The 24877-nt window shown below is 43.9% G+C and overlaps 1 protein-coding gene across 1 annotated transcript; it reads right to left on the bottom strand.

The window, feature by feature from the left end:
- Window positions 1-222: 222 nt before the first annotated feature.
- WFS1 (wolframin ER transmembrane glycoprotein) lies at window positions 223-24643 on the bottom strand. The gene is made up of 8 exons (XM_018561422.1): window positions 24609-24643; window positions 21127-21273; window positions 14742-14824; window positions 7895-8039; window positions 7164-7334; window positions 4515-4595; window positions 3066-3211; window positions 223-2147 (listed from the first exon to the last, which is right to left on the bottom strand). Exons 2-8 carry the CDS (start codon window positions 21266-21268, stop codon window positions 339-341), a joined length of 2577 nt encoding a protein of 858 aa, XP_018416924.1. The 5' UTR covers window positions 21269-21273; window positions 24609-24643; the 3' UTR covers window positions 223-338.
- Between the last annotated feature and the right edge of the window lie 234 nt (window positions 24644-24877).

The raw sequence follows: 24877 nt of genomic DNA, 5'->3' as shown, positions 1-24877 counted from the left end.
AAATCGTTCTGTATCATCACTTCACTTATAACGGTTTCCCAATAAAACATATACCAGATGTGATACTTTAGGCAGAGGAGATATGACAAAAAATTTTTTTAAAAACTGTTACTTTTAGACTTAATTTCTATCCCTCAACCCATCCACATACCCCTTAACTTGAGCTCATCTCCCAAGCCTAACCTCTGCATCAGCACAAAATAACCTGCGCAGAGAAAACCCACCCCAAATGCAAGTGATCTCCCTTACAATATCAGGTCAGAAAGGTGGAGTCATACTTTAAGCTACATGAGTTCTCATTTTGGTTTCAGCATTTCAATGACACCACAACTATATTTTCACACGGCAGAGAGAAAAGGGGAGAAGAAAAAATCAAAGGCAAACTTAATAGCGGTGTGAACGTTGCGTCTCCAGTCATGCTCTACCTTAACGTGCCTGGAGGCTGGAGTGAGTTTAGCAATGCAATTTAAGCAGCCGATAGCTTTAAGTTCAAAGACCGGCCACTTGCTGCCCAAGCGTCCTTCAAGTATGGTGCTGAATTCTATCATGCTGCCTTGCCGCAAGCCTAACAGCACAGTTTTGAACTCATTGCTAGCTTTTAGCACTATATCTTTGGTGACATCCTCTTCTTCAAGTGTCCTGTTGCCATTTTTACCATTCAAAGGCATACCAACCGATATCTCAAATTTGTATCTGTCAAACCTCTTCATATGGCAGCTATGTTTTGAGAGGAACTTAAGCCGACACAGTTCTTCCTCCTCTATTGTAACGTTCTGTGGCTCACAAGGAGGATATGCCTCTCCATAAAGGCATCTCATCCAATCTCCAATTAAAAGTGGGAGCATGTTGACGGCAGACTCGGCACTGTTGTCGATATCGGTGACACGGACATACTTAAATCTCCCATTCCAAGTCACTCTGTGGCCTTCCAGATGGCTGCACAAGATCTGGGTCCTTGCCATGTTGGTCTCCTTCCACGCTCTTGGGCCGCACAAAAAGCTATATTGCTGCCAGGTCAGGGTGGAGTTGTATACTTTCATTCCCTCAGAGCGGTAGACGTAAATCCAACAAAACATTACAATGGCCGTGATCCATACCAATATCAGCTTCACAATGGAGCTTTTAGTAAGAGACTTCACCATGTCCACCATAGAATAGTTAGCTTTAGACCACCAGCGAAGGCACAGTGGAATAGTCAACAAGAGCAGAGTCACCACAATCTTAGTCAGTTCCAGCAAAACAAACCACTTGATGAAATGAACAACGCACATGACAGCAATACCCACGAGAAGAATAGGAAGGGCAAAGAGGAACAGGAAATAGCCAACGGATGCACGTATAAGGCCGATGGCAGTTGATTCTCGTAAAATGACAACTGAAAGCTCGCACCACATAAAGCACACCAGGTAGGGTATCAGGTAGCAGTACATACCCTTGAAGTTTCGGAGTTGTGCCATCCTGAAGAAGAGGTAAAATAAGTAAATGAAGAGTATGCAGGGGAGGCTTATGTGGAATATAATGAAATGTCCAATAGGTACAGTAAAGAATGTTTTACTAATCATGTGAACATAGGGAACCGATTCAGGCAACAGACCAACAAAGGTGAGAGCTCCTGCAGCCACTTCAGTGAGTAGTGCACGACGAGTGTAGTGCTCGGCACTTGTGTTCAAACTCAGATAGCTGGTAATTGTGAAGAAGATTGAGATAACGGCCAACTCTGAACAGGGAATCCAGTGCCGATCCGACATAGGGAATGAAAATATGACAAAAAAGACCGACATCAAGAAGTATAAATAAGGCTCTAAATGGTTCCAGCCAAAGTTCACTTCAGCTTGCTCAACATCCAAGTTTGGCTCAAATCGGAGAAGCAGGTCTGTAAGGGCTCGGAAGTTCTCCCAAGCTTTACTGTCCTGGAAGACCTTCAGGGTGCAGATGACCATGGAGATAAAGGACAAGTAGAAGATGACCAGAGGAATAAAGAAGGCAAAAAAGTCTATTGTGAGGTTACTGATGATAAAGAAGAAGATTAGGGCATTGATGTGATGGGTTGGTATAATGGTGGACAGCCAGTGCATCCCAGCCTTTGACGCCATTTCTATAAGGTATTCCTTAAGTTCCATGATGGCATGGAGCGGATACTTCATGATCTGAAGAAAACACAGAACAAAAATCAAAACGTGAGAACGTTAACCAAAGTCCAGTGAAATTCACTGGGAATTGTGAAGTTATATACCTGCTCTGCTATCAGTCAGTTTAACTAAATGTTTAAAATGTTCATTTTAAAGTTTAACTGTTCTTACAATGATGCACCCAGCTCTGCCTAGTTACCAGAACATTATAGATGGCGATTGTAGGGCTGCTACTAATGATTATTTTCATAATCTATTGGTTGGCCGATAATTTTTTAGATTAAATCGGATAAACAAAAATTGAAATCCCATCCTTACTTTAAAATAAAATACACAAATGGTGTATTACAAACAAAGTTTACTTCAGAATAAAACTGAATGTCCAATTTTTTGCAATCGCACTGCACTGAAACGAACGGCATGGCGGTACAGTGCGTTCCAGTCCGGACGATCACACTGTGGGTGGGAGGCACATTTGGGGTGCCATTGAAATGAATGGCAGTGCAACAAACTTTCCGCAGCAGAATTTGTCAGGTCGAAACCAAAAATGACTTTTTTTTTATTGTATTGTAAGCACAGGGCGCTTGAATAGCTTCAACCAGGGAATGACAGCTGCCAGTGGCAAGACTCTACAGACCTTTGAGGGCAGCCCTTAGGTGGTGAGAGGATATATTTGCTTGGCATGCCTGTGTATTGTAAAAGTACAGGCAACTCCATCTCATTTAGGAATGACAGAAGTGAATGCATAGGGAAAATGTTCTCATTAAAAAAAACAAAAACGTTATTCTTCACATGAGATACAGAAACGAATCTATGGTATATGGGAAGTAGACTGTCAATTTGTTGACCATCAACAAGCAACAGAAATTAAAAAAAAAGAAAGAAATTACCTAGACTTGGTAAGAACATATAATGTGACAATTGCGTCTGACTTGCCTTTTGTCGCATTGGCAGCTCCTCGGGGCTTTTCCCAGCAAACTCATCATCTTCATCATCATGAAGGAATAAGTTGGTTGGCACGATGCCCTTTGCATATTTCTTTGTAAGTTCCACAAAATCATCTAAGGCAATGTGGCTTTTAGCTGTGGGACAACAGACAAAACACAAAAAGCATCAAACCAGTACTATGAAAACAAAAGCAAGGACCGTTTACCAAGCTAACACGCATCATATGTCCATGATGTCATTAAAGGAGAAGTGTTGGGAGAGTAAAATGTACTCTTCCAAATAAACAGAGCCACTGTGTGACACTGCAGCTGTCATACGCTGGCCCAATAGTGAGAGAGCTAAGCGATCGCGTGAATGCTGATTGCTCAGTTCACAATCTTCTCCCTGCAGAAAGAGGTGATTTTCAGTCATCACTCCTTACAGCCCCCCCCCCCCCCCCCCCCCCTCTGCTCTCTGTTCCTCCAGCACTTACTGGAAGAACAGGCAGGGGAGGAGGCAGGCGCAGCTGGCTTTGGCTCTAGAGAGGAAATTAGCAGAGAATGTGAGCTTTGTTGATCTATAGGATTAAATGGTCTATTAGACCCCTAGTGTCACCTTTCCACTTCAATAGCTTTAGCTGGAGAAAGACAGCTGCCTACTGAGATAGCTGAATGTAAACACAGCAGGCAGTGGGTGGGAGCAATAACCAGGCTGCTATGAGCTATTTCAAATTGCAATAGCAGGCTGACTATTGCACCCGCCCACTGTCTGCGGTCAATCAGTAGAGGAGAGACTTAAAGCCCTGGCAGTTCATGGGAAAAGTGGGTGGAGAAGGCGCAGGGGGGCACTTGGTCAGAAGGCAGGGGCGCAGCGGCTGACAGCGGTCTCTTCTCTCCACTGGGCACCGGCAGCACCGCCTTTGCCTTTGCTGATACAGACGGGGTGAGCAACGGAGATAGGAGAGGACACAATTCACTGCAGCAAATGCTCAGCAAACAGGAAAGCAGGGAGCAGAGCTGATTGTGGTGGAGGCAGCAGCAAGGGACAGTGAAAAGGCTGACAGAAGCCCAGGTGCCAGGACACAATTTATAATTTTTAGTCGCCTTGGAGACCTGGCACCTGGGATTTGAGCCCTCCTCTAAATTAATCTAAATTTAGGGCAGACTAAATAAATAGTCTGGCAGGGGAACATGGAACAGCCCGGACAAAACTACAAATCTTTTGGCAGATAAGACCAGTCACATATATTTAAATTTAACCGAGTAATATGGTTAGCTCTCTTTTGAAAACCACACTGCTCTTTGACACCAGTGTCATGGGTGCACCCTATATTAAATATTTATTGAAAAATAACTATTTTATATGCAGTAAACGGTAACAAATAATGTTAATTTTAAAAAAGTAATTAAAACGAACCAAAAAACTTTATGTTCTCCCTTTAATTAAAAACATTCTTACATTCACTGCTGACTAAGCGTTCCAGGACACGGCGCTCCTTCTGGGCAGACTTTGGAATCGGGCCAGGCTGTAGTGTACCATCTAAAAACACAAGGTTATAAACATTCACCATCCAGCAGGGAAATCTAGAAAACCTGTGAATGCTGAAAATTAGCACTTTACTAAAAACTCAGCAACTATTTAATAGAATGAAAATGTGCATTAGAATATAAAACCCATATCAGAGAGGAAAAGTTCCAGCATGGACACATTTTACACATACTGCATATGTACACATGGGCAGATATTTCCAGCCCCTCTGACTATAATTTGTATCTTCACAAACCGTGACAGGATATAAAAAGTTCCATGTGGCAGACGTTGAAGCTCTTTTGTAATCACTTGTGGTATGCAGTCCTCGAATTCTCTGAAAAGTCACAGCTGGCCTCCTTCCTTAATTGCAACAGCCTCACACTGCACAATTTTCCAAACGTTTACAAGCTTGTTAAACAGGAGAGTTCACTAAAATAACCCGGTGTACTCAAAACTAACTGCTTCAAGCAGTTTATATCCAGTCTGTATTCATTCACTGAATAATGTTGCCCTGCATGATGTCCTCCATGTTGAGGGAACCTTCATCTACATCCTCCCTTAGACAGCTAGCAGCCAAACAGAATGGTTCCCAATCATGTGACAATTCACTGGAACTACCCAACACCATAATCCCCCTTCCACCAAACTTTACACTTGGCACAATGCAGTCAGGCAAGTATTGTTCTCCTGGCAACCGCCAAACCCAGACATGTCCATCAGATTGCACGACAGAGAAGTGTGATTCGTCACTCCAGAGAACATGTCTCCACTTCTCTAGAGTCCAGTGGTGGCGTGCTTTACACCACGGCATCTGACGCTTTGCATTGCACTTGGTGATGTAAGGCTTGGATGCAGCTGCTCGGCCATGGAAACCCATTCCATGACGCTCTCTACACACTGTTGTTGTGCCAATCTGAAGGCCACACATAGTTTGGAGGTCTGTAGCTATTGACTCTGCAGACAGTTGGCGACTTCTGTGCATTGTGCACTTCAGCATGCGCTGACCCCGTTCTGTCATTTTACGTGGCATACCACTTCGTAGCTGAGTTGCTGTTGCTCTCAGTTGCTTCCACTTTGTTATAATACCACTAACAGGTGACCGTGGAATATTTAGTAGCAAGGACATTTCACAGAACACCTGAATCCAATGAGTTGGAGGGGTGTCCCAATACTTTTGGCAATATAGTGTACATAAATACATACATACGCACTGAAAAGAGAGGCGTGAGATGATTTCCCTTGTATATACTGGGGCTGTGTGTCCAACATTCATTATTTTTTGCAGTAATTGAGAAAATGCAACTACTGCACAACTTTTAACTTGCATGTGAAATAATTATTTGAGTTACCTTCCTTAATAACAATATTATTCTATATTGCCTTTCAGGACTCTGTTGCTAGATCACTTTCGCAATGAATGGTGTTTCCACAAGGTGGTTTTGTATGCGGGATTTGTATTTGTTGTGTTAAAACTGGGCTTAATGTGCAGCATATGTATAACTATCATGCATGTGTTTGAGATGATTAACAATAGTGTCATTGAATATTGGATAAAAGTAAAGAGATTCAAACCCCTATCCTATTATTATTTGCTCATTGGGCAGATTTTCCTTTACTCCTAGTTCTGGGGATGCAACAGGAAGTGAGAGGAATCTCTACAAATTTTGGGGTATTTCTCTCTTAGACAGCTGCCACTCAAATATGTATCCCCATTGGAAGATTTCCCCTCACTTCTTGCTCTGGTGACAACTGAAAAATTTAGTTTTTTGCATCACTTTTTATCACAGTGGTCACCAGGACAAATAAAGTGGGTGAATCTCCCCAGCAGGTACACCGGTATCAATAAAACATGACAGGGATTCTAATGATTCCACACTCCATCAAAAAATGATAAAAAAATAAATTGGCTTTGCATACATTTTAATTACAATTATGCAACATATTCTTAGATGGTTGTGACTTATGATTTTTAAAGCAGAAGTCTGGGGAAACATGTCTTAACCCTTGCAGTGGGGCTACCTCCGGCACTGCAAGAGTTAAGTGCTCGTTTTTGTCTTGGTTAATAAATCCTTGGAGGCGGCTTGCTCTTAGACCGGTCCCTTCCACCTCTGCTGCAGTGGTCTAAGGTTTTGTAAGTCATCATGTTCTCTACACTGTGTATAGGACATGAGGACGCCAAGAGACATACCAATCGCTGCAGAGGAGGAGGAGAGAGGCTCCAGGGACCGGCCTAACAGCAAGTCATCTCCGAGGATCAGGTTTTTAACCTAGACAAAAATGAACGCTTAAACCTTGCACTGTGGCATAGCCCCACTGTAAAGGTTAAGAAATTGTTTCCCCGGTGTTCTTCTTTAAGTGGTTTTAGTGTAAACAGCAGTCAAAAATTAAAGAACAATGTAATATCAGAATCCCACAGTATCTTTGTACATACACCTGGTGCAATCTATAACCATTTCTTTCAGAAGACTTGTTGTAATGAAGCATTTAGAAGAGATACACGGGGAATACAGTACTACATTCACACACCTCAGTAGAGGGAAGAAGGCAAAAACACAGGAAGAACATTTTGTTACCAACCTTCAGAATTGACATGGCCAACGTTCTCCAGCAGCTCAGACACGGAGAGCTGCTTTTTCTTCTTTGGGTTTAGTCGCCAATACATGACCAGAGCTGCCTTTCTCACGGCCCTCTCTAAATCGGTTTCCGAGGACAGCTTCTTTACTTCGTTCTCATTCTCATTTGTGATTCCTGGATGAAGACCGTATCGGGGAATATATTTGTATTGTTATAACAACGGCACAGGAGTGCGCACACACAGAGACCTGGCACATGTACAAATAAACAGAGAGGGGTTCACACAGCACTGGCACCCCTAGATGGCACTGACTAGTATAGGAGACTATAAATGAACCCCAAAAATTCACTCAGTACTGTAGATACGCATTAGAAATCTGAAATAAACTATTGCACATTGTTTAGAAGGGTACAGCACTCTGACTACTGTGTATCCTTCTTTTACAGCAGGCCTCTTCTCATTTTTATTTAATGACCTGAGAGTCTTTATTACAACCGATCAATATTGTGTTGATACAAATCCAAAGTAGGTATAGAAGCACTCACAGGTCCTGCAGCAGATACAAGTCAAAGTATCAGCATTTTACTGCCAGCGATTTGGACGGAGCTCAGTCCATTTTGATAGGTTGTTATAAAAGAGTGGCAGGTCATGGAATGGAACTGAGAAGAGGCCTGCAATAGAAGAATACACTGTAGCCAATATTAGCTCAGAGAGGATTGCAGTGTAAACACACCTCTTCTATCTGCCAAACATCTCCGCAGAAGCTTCACTGCGTCCCTTCGACCTTGCTTGGCAGATTGGATGAGCCAGTCTACAGCAGCGCAGCTGTTCGCTTCTTCATCCTGCTCCTCAGCAAGTTTCAAGTAGTATTTTCCTACCTGCAAAATGGAAACAAAAAATTAATCTCTGCAACCAAGGGCTATTTTTTACTTGCAGAACAGAACAAGCACATGCTTCCACCAGATCTACATCATACCTTTTTAATGTAAACAAGAGTGCTGGAAAGGGCTCCATTTGGTGGGTACTCATGTGATCAAAGCCTACGCATTGGTCACAATGTCCAGCAAAGGGTACGAATGTTCAGGCAGGACTTACACAATAGGGATTATTCAAAATTGCCAGAACACTGGCTGACCATGTGATCAGCCACCAGACAGACACACACACTTTGTCTGTTGTTTCTTGGGGTTATTTCCCATCCCAGGGATGCAACAGGAAGTGAAAGGAAATCATTAGAGTGAAGGGAATTCCACCCTTAGTTGTCACTGGAACAAGCATCCCCATTGGAAGATTTAACCTCATCTCCTGTTCTGGTGACAGCTCTACAATTTGTGATTTTCCAGCACTTGCTCTCCCAGTGACAATAGTCACCAGGACCAATGGCGAGGATGAAGCTCCCCAGTAGAGACAATGATAGCATTAGAAAGCTTGACAGAGCTCCCAACTCTTTTCTACTCTATCCAAACCTAAAGAAACAAGTTTTGGCTATGCAGACACTTCCTCAACCCTTTTCTTGTATGATTCAGCATCTCAGGTCATGTTGTTGGTGTTATAGGCATAACTCTGATCCCCCCCCTGCATGCGACAATGCTCTGACCTGCTGACAGGTATCTGTATTGAGGGATGGAGGTGCATGCTTGTCCAATGTTCACTGCCAACAAGTAGATAAAGTGCACAAAGCTCTAAACTGAGAATACCTACAACTGACATACAAGGCCCCGTTCACACTTGCTGTGCATAGGCTCAGGTTCACACAATGTGGGCAAAACATGTGACACAGTTGCGGCGACATTACTTGTAAATGGCACCGTCTTTGCCCATGAGGGCAAAAAACCGCATGAAGCTCGCAGCAGAAACTTCTGCAGCATCTTCCCTGCCATGTGTAAGGCACCCTATTGAAATGAACGGGGCCTTATACTGCTACAGCTATCCGTTATGTTATTTTGTTAAGACCACATAGTACATCATGGAACGCACATAGTTATTAATGTTAGAGTATAACAAAAGGCGCATTTTTTTTTTTTAGATTTGGATAGAGCAGACAAGGGGTTAGAACCCAGTCAGGTTAATATCTTTGTCCCGTTTGGTAGATTCACCCTCTCAAAATATACTGATCACCAATGGAATGGGAATGAAAGTGAGGGTAAATCCAACATTTTGAGTTGCCACCAGATTAGGAATAGAGGAGAAATCTTCTAATGGGGACACTTGTTTATGTGACAACTGTCTCAGGCCTGGTTTACACCTAGACATGTTATGGCATTGATTTAGCCAGGCAATATTGCACAAAACACAGATTTGCATTCGAGTCAATTGAAGCTATTCACAACTTTGTGTTGCGTCGCGTGGGCGAAATCGCCTGTCGTGCAAAAAGGTGCAGTAGCTATTTTAAGGCGATTATCGCGCGGTTTTGGTCCCATAGACATCTCTATAAATTGCAAACCGTGATTTTCACAGCAAAATCGTGCCTAAAAAAAAAAACGCATAAAAACAGCTCAATCGCCTAGGTGTGAACAAGGCCTAAGAGAGGATTTTCCTTACATTGGAAAGATATCCTTACTTCCTGGTTAGTCTACAGGACAGGAAGTAAAAGGGAAATATCCCTAATGAGATAAAAGATGGCAAAAAAAACCTGACAATGGTTTTAACTATTCTCCACTCTATCAAAAATTAAAAGAAAAAAAAAAAATACTAGGGAGGTGCACCGAAATAGAAATGTAAAAACCGAAACAAAAAAAAAAAAATTGTCAGCAGAAACCGAAAATGTTTTTATATTAATTTTTTCAAAATGAATAGGCGGCCGAGCGGTGTGGGAGGAGAGACACCAGCCGCTCACAGCGTTCTCCTCCCGCAGTGCTCGGCCATCACACTTTCTCTCCTCCCCGCTGGGACACAGAGCAGCGCCCGTCAGGAAGGAAAGAAAGCAGGGATGCGCCGATGTATCGGCAGGAAAATGGCACTTTCGGCATTTAGCCAAAAGTGCCATTTTCGGCGGACTATATAATCGGTACATCCCTAAGGGTGATACAAAGAACTTCCTGCTTTCTTACATGGCAAAGGAGCTAATGACATAACTTGTATAACACCCATGTGGAAAGACAGGCTGTTCACTTTTTGCAAGGGAAGTTTGCCCTTAGTTTAGTAAGGTAAGGTGATGCTCTGCTGACTTCCATCACCCAATCATGTTCAAGAAAAAATGCGTTTTTTTAAAAACGTTTTCCTTGCACATGATTTGGTATTCTTTACAAACTGAAATTTTACTATATTCTCCAAGCTAAGGGAAACTTTCCCTGCAAAGTGCTAATTCCCTTGCAAAGTGAACAGCCTATCTGCCGTTATTAAATCAAACCCCTAGTGTGTGCAGGCCATTAGAGGACACAGGCAATGTGACATTCAGACACTCTTCCGTGGCACATAGCAAGCTAGATTTCACATTACTGAAGTCAAGCCAGTTAAAGCACAACTGAACTTTTAAAACAAAAAGGATGTGTAAAGTCTTACCAGTTCAGTTTTTTTTTTAGAAAACAATGAGCCTGCGTAGATAAGTTTGTCTCCTGTCAAAATGTTGCAGATAAAGACCCTTGCTCTGTGTGGAAGCAGTGGTCTTCTGCAGAGGTCTGATATGCCCCCAGCAAAGTCAAAACCAGAGCTCCTCAAATCAGAAGGCAACATGATCAGAGCTGTAGGTCTGACTCAGCAGGGGGGGCTGCCAGACCACTGCAGAGAAACCACTGATTTCCAATAGAGAAAACAGTGGTCTCTCTGCAACAGAGAGAACACGGGTCTCACTCTGCAGCATGGTGGAAGGCGACGCGCTTCACTACACAAACTGCAAGACTTCGAACACCTTTTGTTGTAATGCACCTGGAATGCATTTAGCCGATTTAAACTTGAAGTTAATTTAGGCTTTAAAGGAGAAGTATTGGGAGAGTAGAAGGTATTACTTCCAATATTTCGAGCTGGTGTGTCACGATGTAGGTTTTAGATGCTGGCTCTATAGCTTAAGAACTGAGCGATCACAAACTACTGATCGCTCAGCTCTTGGTTTCTCTCTGCAGAGAGTAGTGACTGCCAGTCACAGCTCCCCAGAGGGATTCTCCCCTCCCCTCTCTGTTCCCCCAGCACTCATTTGAATGACAGACATGGGAGGGGGCGGGCACAGCTGTCAATCAGGCAGAATGTGGATCCCTGCAGCGTGGCTCTGAGCGGTCAGCAAATAGTGGGCAGTAGCCTGCTATATGCTGAGCTTGGTACACACACACACACACACACACATATATACATACATACATACATACATACACAATTATTTCATTTGAATAATATTTGTATACATGTATAATAGGTAGTAGGTTTTCAATTACTTCCTGCCATCTTCAGTAATAATAAAACCAATTACATACCTTGGGTACTAGATTATGGATTCAAAACTATAGCTGCAAATCAGCAAAGTTTGCTGAAATAATAATAAATAGCGTATGTATTAAAATATAGGACATTAGGGTAAAACAGACGCTGACCATAAATACCTTATTACTGTCTTAAAGCAGCACCTGGGTAAGTATTAGTCTGTTTACAGGTAAACCTAGGAGGCAATGAGAACCTCCAAAGTCAGAAGCACTCACTCCCAGAGCTGTAAACTCTCCATGCCACCTGTCCCATCCTGGATTTCGGCTGGGTTCACACCTAGGCGTATCGAATATGCACGTTTGTGTCACGTGTTTGTCGCGCGGTACAAACGCACGTTTCCGAGGGCTACCTGGCTGTATCCCAATGGATATGTGCGACAAAAACGCCCCAAAGAAGCTCCTGTACTTCTTTGGGCGTAGGGCGTTTTGTGTCGCGTTCATACGGCCTGTAATATGCCCAGGTGTGAACCATACCCATAGGAAATAATGGGATTTCGGTGTTTGAGTGTTTTGCAGAGCGTAGGAACGCGCTACAAAACGCCCAGGTGTGAACCGGGCCTTCATGTGTTAACTGTGCTTCCGTCACTTAAGTTGGCAGGACAAGCTGATGCTGCACTTGATGGCCGACAGACTCAAACTTGCTCGAAAGGATTCGGAATCCTTGGCTGTGTTACACAATCAACATATTTCAGTGATATATTTCCAGCTCAATTCTCTAAAATGGATTCATTCTTTTCTTTAACCTGGATCATTTTCTCATTAAAAAGGTTCAGATTGCAAACAAAATACCACTTAGGTGTGGAATTGTTATCTTTCCCATAAAATAGACATTGATCTCTAAAAAGCCTCATTAATCATTATTGTGTCTGATGTGTTCATTGATCACCATTCACAGTTTGTATCTTTTCCTTCTCTCCTCTCTATGCTCCTTAGTGTAATCACCGGCGAGCAATACCCAGTGCCAAAAGGTTTTGCAAATTGACTAAAATTTGCATGAGGTAAATGAAGCCGATTCCTTCGGTGAATTAAAAACCCATAATAAAAGCAAATAAAGCATCGTAATAAAAACTGCATGTATTATGCGTAGGGTAAGATGTGGGTATAACAATATATAGCTTGAATTTTTTTTCTGAACAATTCATCTCTTGAGAAGTAACTGGGGTCACCCTGTTTATATTAAAGGGTATCTATGGTAAAAAAAAAAATTGAAATTAATTATGCATTTCTATATTGAATTTCCATAAGTTCTACCCCGCTCCTAATAACCATATTCATCGTGAATTTTGTAAACTTACCTCACCAAAGATGCCCATATGACCTACTTCCTCAATGCACTGACACAATTTCACTTAGCCCTGTGAATATGGATTTCCTTGTGTCACCACTCTAACTAAGCCTGCTGTCTGAACTATAACTTAACATCTGAACAATGTAACATTGTCATGGATTGCTGGAAGCAATGCATGATGGGATATGTAGTCTTGAGAAATCAAGATTGCATCACATCAAGCAGCACAGAACGAGATGCAAAGCACACTGTGAATCCAGTAAGTTGATGGAAGTGATGGACAGACAGAAGGCAGAGCTCACTACATAAAACGGGATTTTTTTCCAAGTAGTTTTTGACTGCATTATGAAAAACAGCTCTAGTATGTATTCCTTTTACAATGCTGATGTTATAAAAGGAGAATATATGCTGGGACTTTACAACTCCTTTAAGGCTTTATCATACAACGTGTTTGTATTACTGTGAATTACCTCTCAGGTGTTTACAAAATGACTGACTGTTGAATGCTATACACGAGGCACATATCAGCTCTGCCAGCAATAATCTGACAATGACTACAATTCCTCAGTCTGTGGCTGCAGCCCAGTTTATGGAACCTTGTCTATAGCAGTCACTACCCTGCACACATTGACGTTACCGGCAGATCTTATTACCAGAACAATTACTATTTTATAACTTGTGTTCCTGAGCAATGCACTTTACAAGCTCGGTAATGACCGTGTGGGAAAGCCAGCGCCCTCGTCCCAATAATGCATCTCATAAATCAAGGTCTTTTGCTGCGTCCGTAGATCTTATCCAGCATAAGGTCTATATACACACTGCTGGATTTGTATCTCTTATCGCTCAGTCCAAGTCCTGCCAGTGAGGAAGTCTGGAGCCAAAATCAGAAATGTCACACATGTAAGATGGAAGAATGTGCTGAGTCCATCCTAGCATGTCAGTGCCAGGACCAGCTCTTCAGCTGATGTCCCCAGCCCTGTGACCAAATATGCTTCTGTAGCTAATCAAAGTGAATGCGTTCAGCTAATGAGAAAAACATAAAATGCTTGGATCAATGTGTTCAGTCTTCCTGAGAGCACACTAAAAATGGCAGTGAAATATTTTTGTATAATGCATTTAAGCTATTTGAGTCATTTAAAAGGCAAATTTTTTTAATTAACCCTTGCAGTGGGATAACCCTATACTGCAAGACCTAACAGCTCTTTTTGATCTAGGGAGGAAAATAGCCGGCTAGCTGCGACAGTGCTCCCTCCAGCCCGTCTCCTCCTATATTCCAGCTATGGTAAGTTCCTCGGCATCCTCACGTTCTATACGTGAATGTTATTACCTTAGACAGTTGGAGTGGAGGAGAAGCGAGGCTGGAAGGATAGGTCTGAGAGTAAGCAGGCTCGGAGGATCAGGCGGGTATTCATAATGCAAATGATTCTGAATATTAAAAAAAAAAAAAAAAAGAAGAAGTCTTTAGACCTTTACTCCAGTCAAACCTTTTTCATCAGGTTACGTTTTTAACAATGCCCATGTACCGTTGGAGAGAACTGGTGACCCCAAAACAAAAAGGGACAAATAACCTCTGCAGCGAGTTTTTAATTGAGCAGTGTCACCCTAAGACGAAGTATGTTACTGGCAGGATCACTAGAAAAAGAAAACTAAGGCAGCCACCATATCTCAGGACTGATAAGCTGCTTGGATACACTCTTTAGCAGACATAAGGTGAAGGAGAGGACAAAAGTCTCCTGCAGTCAGTACACATTGGTATTTGCTGGCTGCGTGGTGTGTGAAACTAAACAATGTTTATTTGGTGAATCATTCTGTCTGGCTGCTTCATGCACATAGGACATAGAATTCCAGAGGAGCAGAGTCAAGCTAACACAGCAACCATGTACCTCACTCTGGGCCTTGGGATCGCCGGCTCTGGCTTTTTCCAGCAGCTCTTGCAGTGCGGCATCCTGATCCTCATCCATGGTTTCTGCAACAAGAAGAAGTTCACATTTCACAGATCAGTTTAAATGCTGCCAAACTTCAACAACAGCAGACCGCACACCGGGCTGCAGAGAAATTCTACGTTTTCTTCTCTCCAGCTTGCATAATATCCACAGTCTAATCAACTATGCAGTGTATAATTCAGAGCACTGCGGTTTCTTTATTCTTCTACTACAGGAAACAGCGGCCAAACAGGAACAGAAAATCTGTTTACATCTTACAGACAGATAACATCTCATAAAAGGTCTCCATAGCTGTCAGAACATCGTGCACTCACCTCCCAGGATTCATAACATTCTTATCAGGGCAGCTGTGCTATTCCTGTGAGAACACGTCCCAGATAACTCTGTGCATACGACTTGAGGTTTTCTTTTACAAATGCACCCTGATCTATAATAACATTTATTAAAGTGTACCAACATCTAGTGGAATGAAAGTGGAGCAGATACCTCAGACCCAGCTCCAGGACCCCAAACAAGCTCAGCTGCACGAGTCTGAAAGCAGGACAGGGTGGTCTTGCAGAACTGAAGCCTTGAGATTAGTTCCCGGTCAATAAATACAATCCTTGTTGCACTCCTTACTGAAAAGTACCTGGGGGGTGCTCGCAGTGACTGCGGATGGTGCCGCAAATATCACAAATTGTAGAAATGACAACCGGCCAACCAGTCCTTTTAGGGTAGCAAAAGCGTCATTTATTGAAGTTCTTTGTCATATTTTTATATCAATAAAATGAAGCTTTTGCTATCCTAAAAGGACTGGTCTGTTGGTGACATTTCTAAAAATGTTTAGATCCCGGTCAAGTCTCAAACTGGATGGAGTGTGTAATGGTGTCCCCATGTTTGTGTGGTTCTTCTCCAGGTGCTCTGGTTTCCTCCCACAATACAAAAACACGATGGGGAGCAATTTATCAAAACTGAAGCAGAGAGAATCTGGAGCAGTTGCCCATGGCAACCAATAAGCTTCTCTTCAAATTGTTCAGATAAGTTTTTAAAATGGAGAGGTATACATTTTTTCTGCTACTAAGCAGAGGATAGCAAAGTCCTGGCAACAGCCTACATTGGGCTTTTGGGAGGCTAAACAATGGATTACTGTTACTATGATCAATAAAAAAAAAACAGTTTCTACCAGTTTCTCTTCCAGGGTGTGTAGTTTCTTTTACCTTTTTTCAACATGGCAAACTGCCTTTGTGCGTTTGCCTCAGTCTTGATTTTGGATTTGTGGGATGCGAATAGCCAATGGGGCCTTACATTTGCACTATGCGAGGGATGACCCTCTTCTACTGTTATTGGGCCTTTTTGATTAAAGGATATCTAAACCCTCCCGTTTTTTTGCATATATCTACTGCTAGCAACAAGTAGATATATTCAAAAAGTTTTCTTTTAAAAACAAAAAACGCTCAAACAGCACTTTAAAAACTTACCATGTTCCGTGCACGGTCCCGTTCGAAAATGAGAAATTTCTCAAGCGGCCACAAAGGATCTGGGGGCGCGAGCATGCGCAGTTCTCATTTTCGGCAGGGACGCGATGAGGGACGCAAGGTAAGTCTATGGACGCGTGCACCCGCATGCAGACACTACTGGATCAGAGGGACAGAGCAGTCAGCGCTGGATCGGAGAGCTGCCGCACCGCTGGAGAGAAGGCTGAAAACATCAGGAAAGAAGAGGAAGATCGGAAAAAGAGACATAATTTAAGATAAGTGCTAACATTAACATTGGGGGGAGGGAAAAAAAATCTTGCCTTTAATGTCACTTTAATGCTTCATGATTGTTAATTCATCTCCCTAATCTTGATTGCACTATTTTGACTGCATGCTATACTTTTAATATCACTGTATTGTTTGAGTCTTTTATTCTTCATAAGCTTTTTTTGTTCTTTTCTGGAAAAACTCAATACAATCTATGTACAAGAAAAAAAAAAGAAATGGAGAGATGCCAATTGGTTGCCATGCAAAGCTGCTCCAGATTTTGTCTGCTCCAATTTTGATAAATTCCTCTCGATGAGTTTAGAGCAGGGGTGGGCAACTGTGGCCCCCTAGCTGTACTTTAACTACAAATCCCAACATGCCTTTGCCTCTAGGAGTCATGCCTGTAACTGGCAGTCTTGCAAAGCCTCATGGGACTTGTAGCTCTGCAACAGCTGAAGGGCCGAAGGTGCCCACCCCTGGTATAAAGGATCCTCTCCCCATCTCTTGCTGTAATTCAAACCCCAAAGCAGCTAGAAGGTTAGCATAGAGTTTAAGTCCACTTTGAAGCACTTCAAACTCAAAATGTCTGCTTTTGTACTGCCAGTGCATGGACCCATCATTGTAGCAGATACAACATGAATGCACTACTTGGGAGAACCTGAACACACGTGTGTGACAGCACTCAACGCCCCAAAAATGCAGCATGAAGAGCCAGCTGTCACTCACGCAGCTGGGCGGATCCCGGCACAAATGTCGGGATCCGCTTCGGCGTCTCAGTATACCGTGAGCAGCAGCTCGCGGTATACTGCGGCGTCTCAGTATACAGAGCCTAGGGTGATGGGAGGACGCTAGTTTGTGTCCTCCCGTTAAACCTAAGGAGAACTATGGGGAAAAGCCTTAACCCCATAGTTCTCCTTTAAGATAGCAGAAGATGCCAAACCCAGAAGACGACCAGGCGAAGATGTCAGTGATCATGACAGAAAGAAGGAGGAGAATGCAGAAGTCACATCATTGGAGGGTTTGCTTTGGTAGTGAAGTGTGCCATTATATGAATGCATTTGTTTTTTCACTGCACAGTATTGCGGTACAGCGTGCTGCAAAGCACACCAGCCAGGAGAGGTGTGTTGGGGTGCCATTCAAATGAATGGCAATCCACCAGTGCACCTAGCGTGTTATAGCAGATCCTGTGTGTTTATCGCAACGCTATGGTGTGAACAGGGCCGGATTGCCCACAAGGCCAAGATGTATGCTCAAGGAAATGGATGTCTCTATGCTGTGCAAGCAGAAATCTGTGTTTGTATTACATGTTCAAACCTTAATACCATAAGTAATAACAGGTTAATAGAGGTTTACTCCAGGAATATATAACGAGTTTAGAAATTCTAGAGACATTATTAAATAATGCGTTACACGTTAAATAAACCCATTCGATTTTAGTGGACTAAATCCAATGGAGATTTAGTCAATTAAAAACTAGACTAAAACTACTCAGATTACTAAAATACAACTAAAACTAAAATAGCATTTTAGTCAAAAAGACTAAAATGAAGAAAAAAAATGAAATTTGCCGTCACAATTAACAGTGGTGTGAACGAGCCCAAAGTGCCAGTCTCCTCTGCTTTGTCTCTACTTTCTCATTGCAGCAGCTCCATCTTGCATCGTGATTGAGTTCCAGCAGCTAAACAGGGGATTATGGGAATGTAAAATAAAAAGGACTACAGGTAATCACACAAGTTTAAACATGCATTTAGAGACTTTCGACTATTTATTAGAATTCACTAAATTTAGTTTTTTATATTTACTCAAAGATCTAAATATTTTTTATTGTGAGGTACAACAAAAGAAACACCAGATGCTTTCAAGGGATAGTCACAATGTAATGAGAGGCCTCTGTGTAAACATTTTAAGCCTTTAAAAAAGGCCCTGGCATGCCCGGGATTACTCCTGAGTAGTGATGAAAAGTAGAATTTATTCTTATAGACGTTCCAGCAGACTCATTTTTTACTTATTTCCTTAAAAGGAGAACTATGAGATGAGTGATTTCCACTCACCTCATAGTTCTAGCCGACCTGTGACAATGAGACTGTCGCAGGTCGGCTCAGTAGATCGGGAGGTGAGCGAACACATACCAGGTTCGCTCACCTCTCGATCCTGTCACGGCTCTCTGCCGTGACAGGGGGAGGGGCTGGATTCCCCTCTCCGATCTGCCAGCGCTGACTGGCGTAACGGACTGGGGAGGGGGCGGGTACAGCTGGCTCTGCCTCTAGATAGGCAGAGCCAGCTGTCACTCACGCAGCTGGGCGGATCCGGTCATCTAGGTCGGGATCCGCTCCGGCGTCTCAGTATACCGCGAGCTATAGCTCGCGGTATACTGAGCTTAGGGTAACGGGAGGACGCTAGTTTGTGTCCTCCCGTTACCCTAAGGAGAACTATGGGGAAAAACACTGACCCCCATAGTTCTCCTGTAAACAATCCACATGACATTACAGGCTATTGTGACCCTTTACTTGCCATGGTTGTCCAATTGATTGGCAGTATGCCTTTTAAAGGAGACTGTATAGTTTTGTGTACAGTTTCTGTATTATGGTCAGGACTAAAAAAAATTAAAAAAAATATAGAAAAAGTCCTCTCTCTATAGTGAGACAAATATGAAATATTTCCCATTATCATTGTGCGTAGTCATTTTTGGCCAGCATCTTGATTTGAAGGGGGGTATACTTCCAGGTGAAGGGGAAACCCCACTTTTCTCTGTGTTTTTGCATGGGAAGACCCTTAAAATCTATGACAGAGCAAAACAAAAAACTACGCAACACCAGCTTAACCACTTCCTGGCCAGAGCAATTTCTTACTCCGTGCTCACACATTATAAAATCTGAATTTTTGGCTAGAAAACAGCTTCAGACCCGCCAAATATTGCACGATATTTGCGCAAATGTTTATCAAACTAGTATTTTTAGATAACATACACTAAAATGAAATTTAGTGCACAGAAACAGAATAAAATACCCACTTTTTGGGTAAAATATAAAAGATGGGGGTCACACCGGGTAAAGAGATACCAAACATATCAAGCCTTAGAATTGCATTGCGTCCGTGAAACTGCAAAAACAAAACAAAACTACAATACCCAGAATTTCCCATAGGCGACTCTTTAAAAGCTTTTACTGTTCATCAGTTTAGTGTTACCAGTGATTGATGGCCCTACATTATTAGTTCACGACAGTATGTAACATGCGTGGCAAAATTTTCGTTTTTGCATGTAGGTGCACACGGCGTGTCTTTGCGTTATATGTGCGTGCACGCGGCTGGAAGCCTGCTCTTTTTGATCAGTCAGGGGAGACCTGCCATGCCGCTCCCTGGCCTGCACGGGGGACAGCGGAGCCCGGGGAAGCCGCCAGCGGTGGCTGAGGGCACACAGTGTTGCGCCGTACAAGTGATCCAACGGGTGTTGGATTTAAACAGCAATCACCTGCTTTTTGACATTATACCAAGAACACGGCTGCAGCAGCTGTCGCCGTGTTCTTGGTATGACCGCTTCAGGACAGGATGTTGTTTTACAATGGGTGGTCAGAAAGCGGTTAAAGTACAAGTTCACTTTTAGCTGGATGGGGCAGCATAGTGGCTATTTAACAAAGCACACTTGTATGGTTGTGGGGGCTGAAGAGAAGTACACAGAGTACAAGTTTACTAAAAGTAAGCTTGTACTTTAGCCTTATGTTTTTGATGACATGAGACAGCGTATACTGAGCACTAGAGACTCCTAGTTCTTGCTCCAAGTTTTCAGAATCCATTCTGCCTCTTAATAAGTCTACACTCTGCCTAGCCTTTTGCATACTGTGTAAACACTTATCCAACACAATACACTACTGCACACATTAAAAAAAATCCTTAAAGATGAATTTCTCGATTAATCGTTAAACTTTTTGATCAATTAAAATTATTTTGATCGCTAATGAAAACACTCACCTCTCCGCCGGCTTCCGGGAGTCCCGTCGGCGATCCAGTGACGTCACGGACATAAACGTCACCGGACTCCTCCCCCAAGTGGCTCTGTCAGCTAACGAAGGGGGGAGGAGTCCGGTGACGTTGATGTCCGTGACGGCTAACGAAGGGAAGGGGGGGGAGGAGTCCGGTGACGTTGATGTCTGTGACGGCTAACGAAGGGAAGGGGGGGAGGAGTCCGGTGACGTTGATGTCTGTGATGTCACCGGACTCCTCCCCCCTTCGGCCAGTGAGTTTGCCCAAGAAACTTGTTCTGCACGAGCGCCAGCCAAGGCATTGGCCTATACACATACAGCGCAGCAATGAAGTAATACAATGAACTAGGATCACACTAATCCAGCACGTTATTATTCTGAGTTGCCCCACTTAAGCGGCGGCCATATTGAGTGGGGCACGTGAGATTAATAACGTGCTGGATTAGTGTGATCCTAGTTCATTGCGTTACTTCATTGCTGTGCTGTATGTGTATAGGCCAATGTAGTTGGATTTGTATGTGCGTTATAATTAATCGATTTTAAAAAAATTCGATTAATCGAACACAAAATTTTTAATCATTACCAGCCCTAATAAAAAATAAAAAACAAAAGAAAAAAAAAGCAAACCTGGCACAGCTTGAAATGCTCCAGGTGAGCCGTGATTGGAGGGTCCTGCTTTATGGGCCTCGGCCTGCATCTCTGTATCAGTAGCTGCATTCAGTTGCGATCTCCCAAGTACATGTGGGGCAGCCGCAGGCTCAGAGTCCATGTTTTCTGTAAGAAATAAACAAACAGTCACGTATTTTCTCCACTGGAACTTTGCTGTACCAATGACAATTCAAGGAAAAATTCTTAAGACAAGTCCATGATGGATATTTCCAAAAATGGTGCAGCTGCTGTGTGACCGTGGAGCGTTCTCACACCTTACAGACAGATCAGGTTGATCAAATGCTTTGATGGCGATACAACTGTTGCAATGTGAGAACCATAAAAGTACACAATTAATTACTACAGGTGTCCTGCACAAGCCAGAGAATCTCTCTACAGACAACACTGCTTTCTTGATCAACATCCAAGTGACAGCAGGAGATAAACATGACTATTTCCAGATCTATCACATTAAAGGAGAACTATGAGGTGAGTGCTTTTCACTCACCTAATAGTTCTAGCCGACCTGTGACAATGAGACTGTCACAGGTCGGCTCAGTAGACCGGGAGGTGAGCGAACACATACCGGGTTCGCTCGCCTCTCGATCCTGTCACGGCTCTCTGCCGTGACAGGGGAGGGGCTGGATTCCCCTCTCCCCGCTCCGATCTGCCAGCGCTGACTGGCGGAACGGACGGGGGAGGGGGGCGGGTACAGCTGGCTCTGCCTCTAGATAGGCAGAGTCAGCTGTCACTCACGCAGGTGGGCGGATCCCGTCATCTAAGTCGGGATCCGCTCCGGCGTCTCAGTATACCGCGAGCTGTAGCTCGCGGTATACGGAGTGTAGGGTGACGGGAGGACGCTAGTTTGTGTCCTCCCGTTACCCTAAGGAGAACTATGGGGAAAAACACTGACCCCGTAGTTCTCCTTTAATTGCTAATCAATTATGCCATCCCAGTTACAGTAACAAAATGTGTGTCACAAGTTAAATCAAAGCTCCTGTCACACACACACACCCGATTCACTTTTCCAGAAACCTCTGCAAAGTACCTTAAAGGCTCATTCACATGGGCATGTACGTCCATACGGCGTGCACACTCGTGCAAAGGCCCAATCCCGGGAGGGACAAGTGCTACGGGTAATTGTGTGCAGCAGCCTGTAACTCGCTATGGCAAAATGCGACTGCACACAGACCCAAACCTGCACGTCAGTGAGGGTCCAGGCGCCTGCACTTGGACGCAGTGTGTGTTCAAGTGCAGGCAACCAGACCGCATGCATGTGGAGGTTTGTGACTGCGTGCAACTGTGTGCAGCTGCATCCTCCCATAGGTAGAGGCTGCTGCACGTATTTACATGTAGCACTTGCATGTAACACTGTACACACGCTGTACGGATGTGCACACCCGTTTGAAGGACCCCTAAAGGAACATTCCACGTTTTGGATCATATTTCATGATGCAATCATATTTCAAGCAGCGCCCCCCTTGAATTATGGGGCGCTTCCCACTATAGACATCTGTTGATGTTTGAATTTAGTGCGGCTGTACATGGCTTTGCCCGCAGAGCCGCATCATCCATTCACAGGGCTCAGTGAATGGAAGACCCATCTGTCACCACAGCAGAGGGACTGATGGACTGTGCCCTGCCGTGATGTCACCACATTCACTGTCAACCAGATATAACCAACCACAGGAAAGTGAGGGGAAACCCAAAATCCTAAGAGTTGTCCATAGAACAGGAGGTGAAAGGAAATCTTCCAATAGGGACACTTGTTCCTGGGAAAGCTAACAGCGGAATTCCTCTCACTCTGGGAAATTTCCTCTAACCTCCTGTTGCTTTTTGGGCCAGGAACTGAAGGCAAAAAAAGAACTTATGGAGTTTTAACCCTTACTAACTGTTTGTAAAAGAAGATTGTTAATACATACCTCATCGATAGGTGGCCAGTCCTGAAATTGCTCCTTTTAAAGACTACGGCCTCCAATCGAATATTCAGCATCTGACTCACTTCTGTTCAGTGTCACAATCTTCCACTAAAGGGTAGAAAGGACTTTGTGGGCTGCAACATCATGGACATCATGAGCCACAAGACCACCTTACTTGGGTGCTGACGAATTCCTCTGGCCAGGGACAATGCGGATTTGTCCTGCTTCTGCAGGTTCTGTTGCTGCAAAAGTTGGCCATTGGGTATATGGAATTGCCTTGAAGGTGGCCATGGGCAGGGACAATGGGGGCTTACCCTACTTCTGCAGGGTCTGTTGCTGCAAAAGTTGGCCATTGGGTATATGGAATTGCCTTGAAGGTGGCCATGGGCAGGGACAATGGGGGCTTACCCTACTTCTGCAGGGTCTGTTGCTGCAAAAGTTGGCCATTGGGTATATGGAATTGCCTTGAAGGTGGCCATGGGCAGGGACAATGGGGGCTTATCATACTTCTGCAGGTTCTGTTGCAGCAAAAGTTGAGTTTGGTATTGGGTAAATGGAATTGCCTCGAAGGCAGCCACCCTCAGCCCCAGGACCAACCATCGGGGGTCTCTGCAGAGACGTACCTGGTCCTGGAGCTTCCAAAGTTTCTCAGAGGGCACTGGGTCTAGCCGATCTATGGAGCAAATGACCGATGGGAAAACACAGCTCAATTCGGAGGAGCTGGTATTCAAAACCCCCGAAATATGGAGTACCTGCAGTGGGCAGGGAGAAGCTATACCGTTGGTGTTAGCTTTCATTGTAATGGTGGCTCCTTACCTTCCAGGTCCTATGGAGCCACCCTTACGTGCATGCTCCCGACAAAGAGATAGAGACCAATCCCACACTATGACACTGCTTGTGCCGACATGTTCAGACTACCGGGAAGACCCTCGGGTCACATATGTCCAATGGCACAGATGGCGGTGGAATTAAGCCCCAAGGAGGGGGTGGGGACATCTTCTGGCGTGATGAGAGCGCACTGCCTGATGAGAAGAAGTTTGGGGTTGCCATGGTAAAGAAATTAAATGCATTTCTAGACGTTTACAAAAGCTTTTACGTTCCTATGCTGTACAGATATATAAAATGTAATGAAGGGGAAAAAATGTAGTTCCATGTTGTCACATATAAGCCACGTACAGCCGGCACCACGGCTCTGTGGTGACCACAGCATTGTGACCAGGACAGCTCCTGGTCACTGTGATCATTATATAGTTTCATCCCTAGAACAAAATGAGCCATTATCCTTTGCAGTGCAGAGCCATTATCCTTTGCAGTGCAGAGGTAGCTACACTGCAAGGGTTAATTTCTTTACAACTTGGAGTTCCTCTCATTTAAAGTATGCAAGATATCTAAACCTTGTTAGGCTTCACTTGCTTCTCCTTGTCTGGGATCTCTCCCGATCCTGAAAGCAGGATTAATATGACAGCCCCACAGCTTCCATCTCTTCAAAACAGCAAAGGCAGCTCCCATGTCTACAAAGAGTGACCACAGAGAAAGTCCTACCAAGCAGGCAGATGAGCCAGCTTCCTCCCCTGGAGTCCTCCCCGTGGTGTCAGTCCTTGCAGCCCGCGGGTGTCCTACCTGCTGTATCAGTCCTTGAAGCCCCCGGGTGTCTTCCCCGCAGTGTCAGTCCTTGCACCCCCCGGGTGTCCTCCTCGCAGGATCAGTCACAGCTCTGCCATGCTCGCATTACTGCCACTGTATACTCTGCAATTCCACACCCACTGTTGTCAGCAGCTTGACAGGACAACCAATCTATCGCGCTCGACATG

The sequence above is a fragment of the Nanorana parkeri genome, unplaced genomic scaffold (assembly GCF_000935625.1).
Source record: "Nanorana parkeri isolate BGI_ZX_2015 unplaced genomic scaffold, ASM93562v1 scaffold523, whole genome shotgun sequence".
Lineage (NCBI taxonomy): Eukaryota > Metazoa > Chordata > Amphibia > Anura > Dicroglossidae > Nanorana > Nanorana parkeri.
Note: the sequence above shows the minus strand (reverse complement) of the source record. Positions and strands in the feature narration are given on the sequence as shown.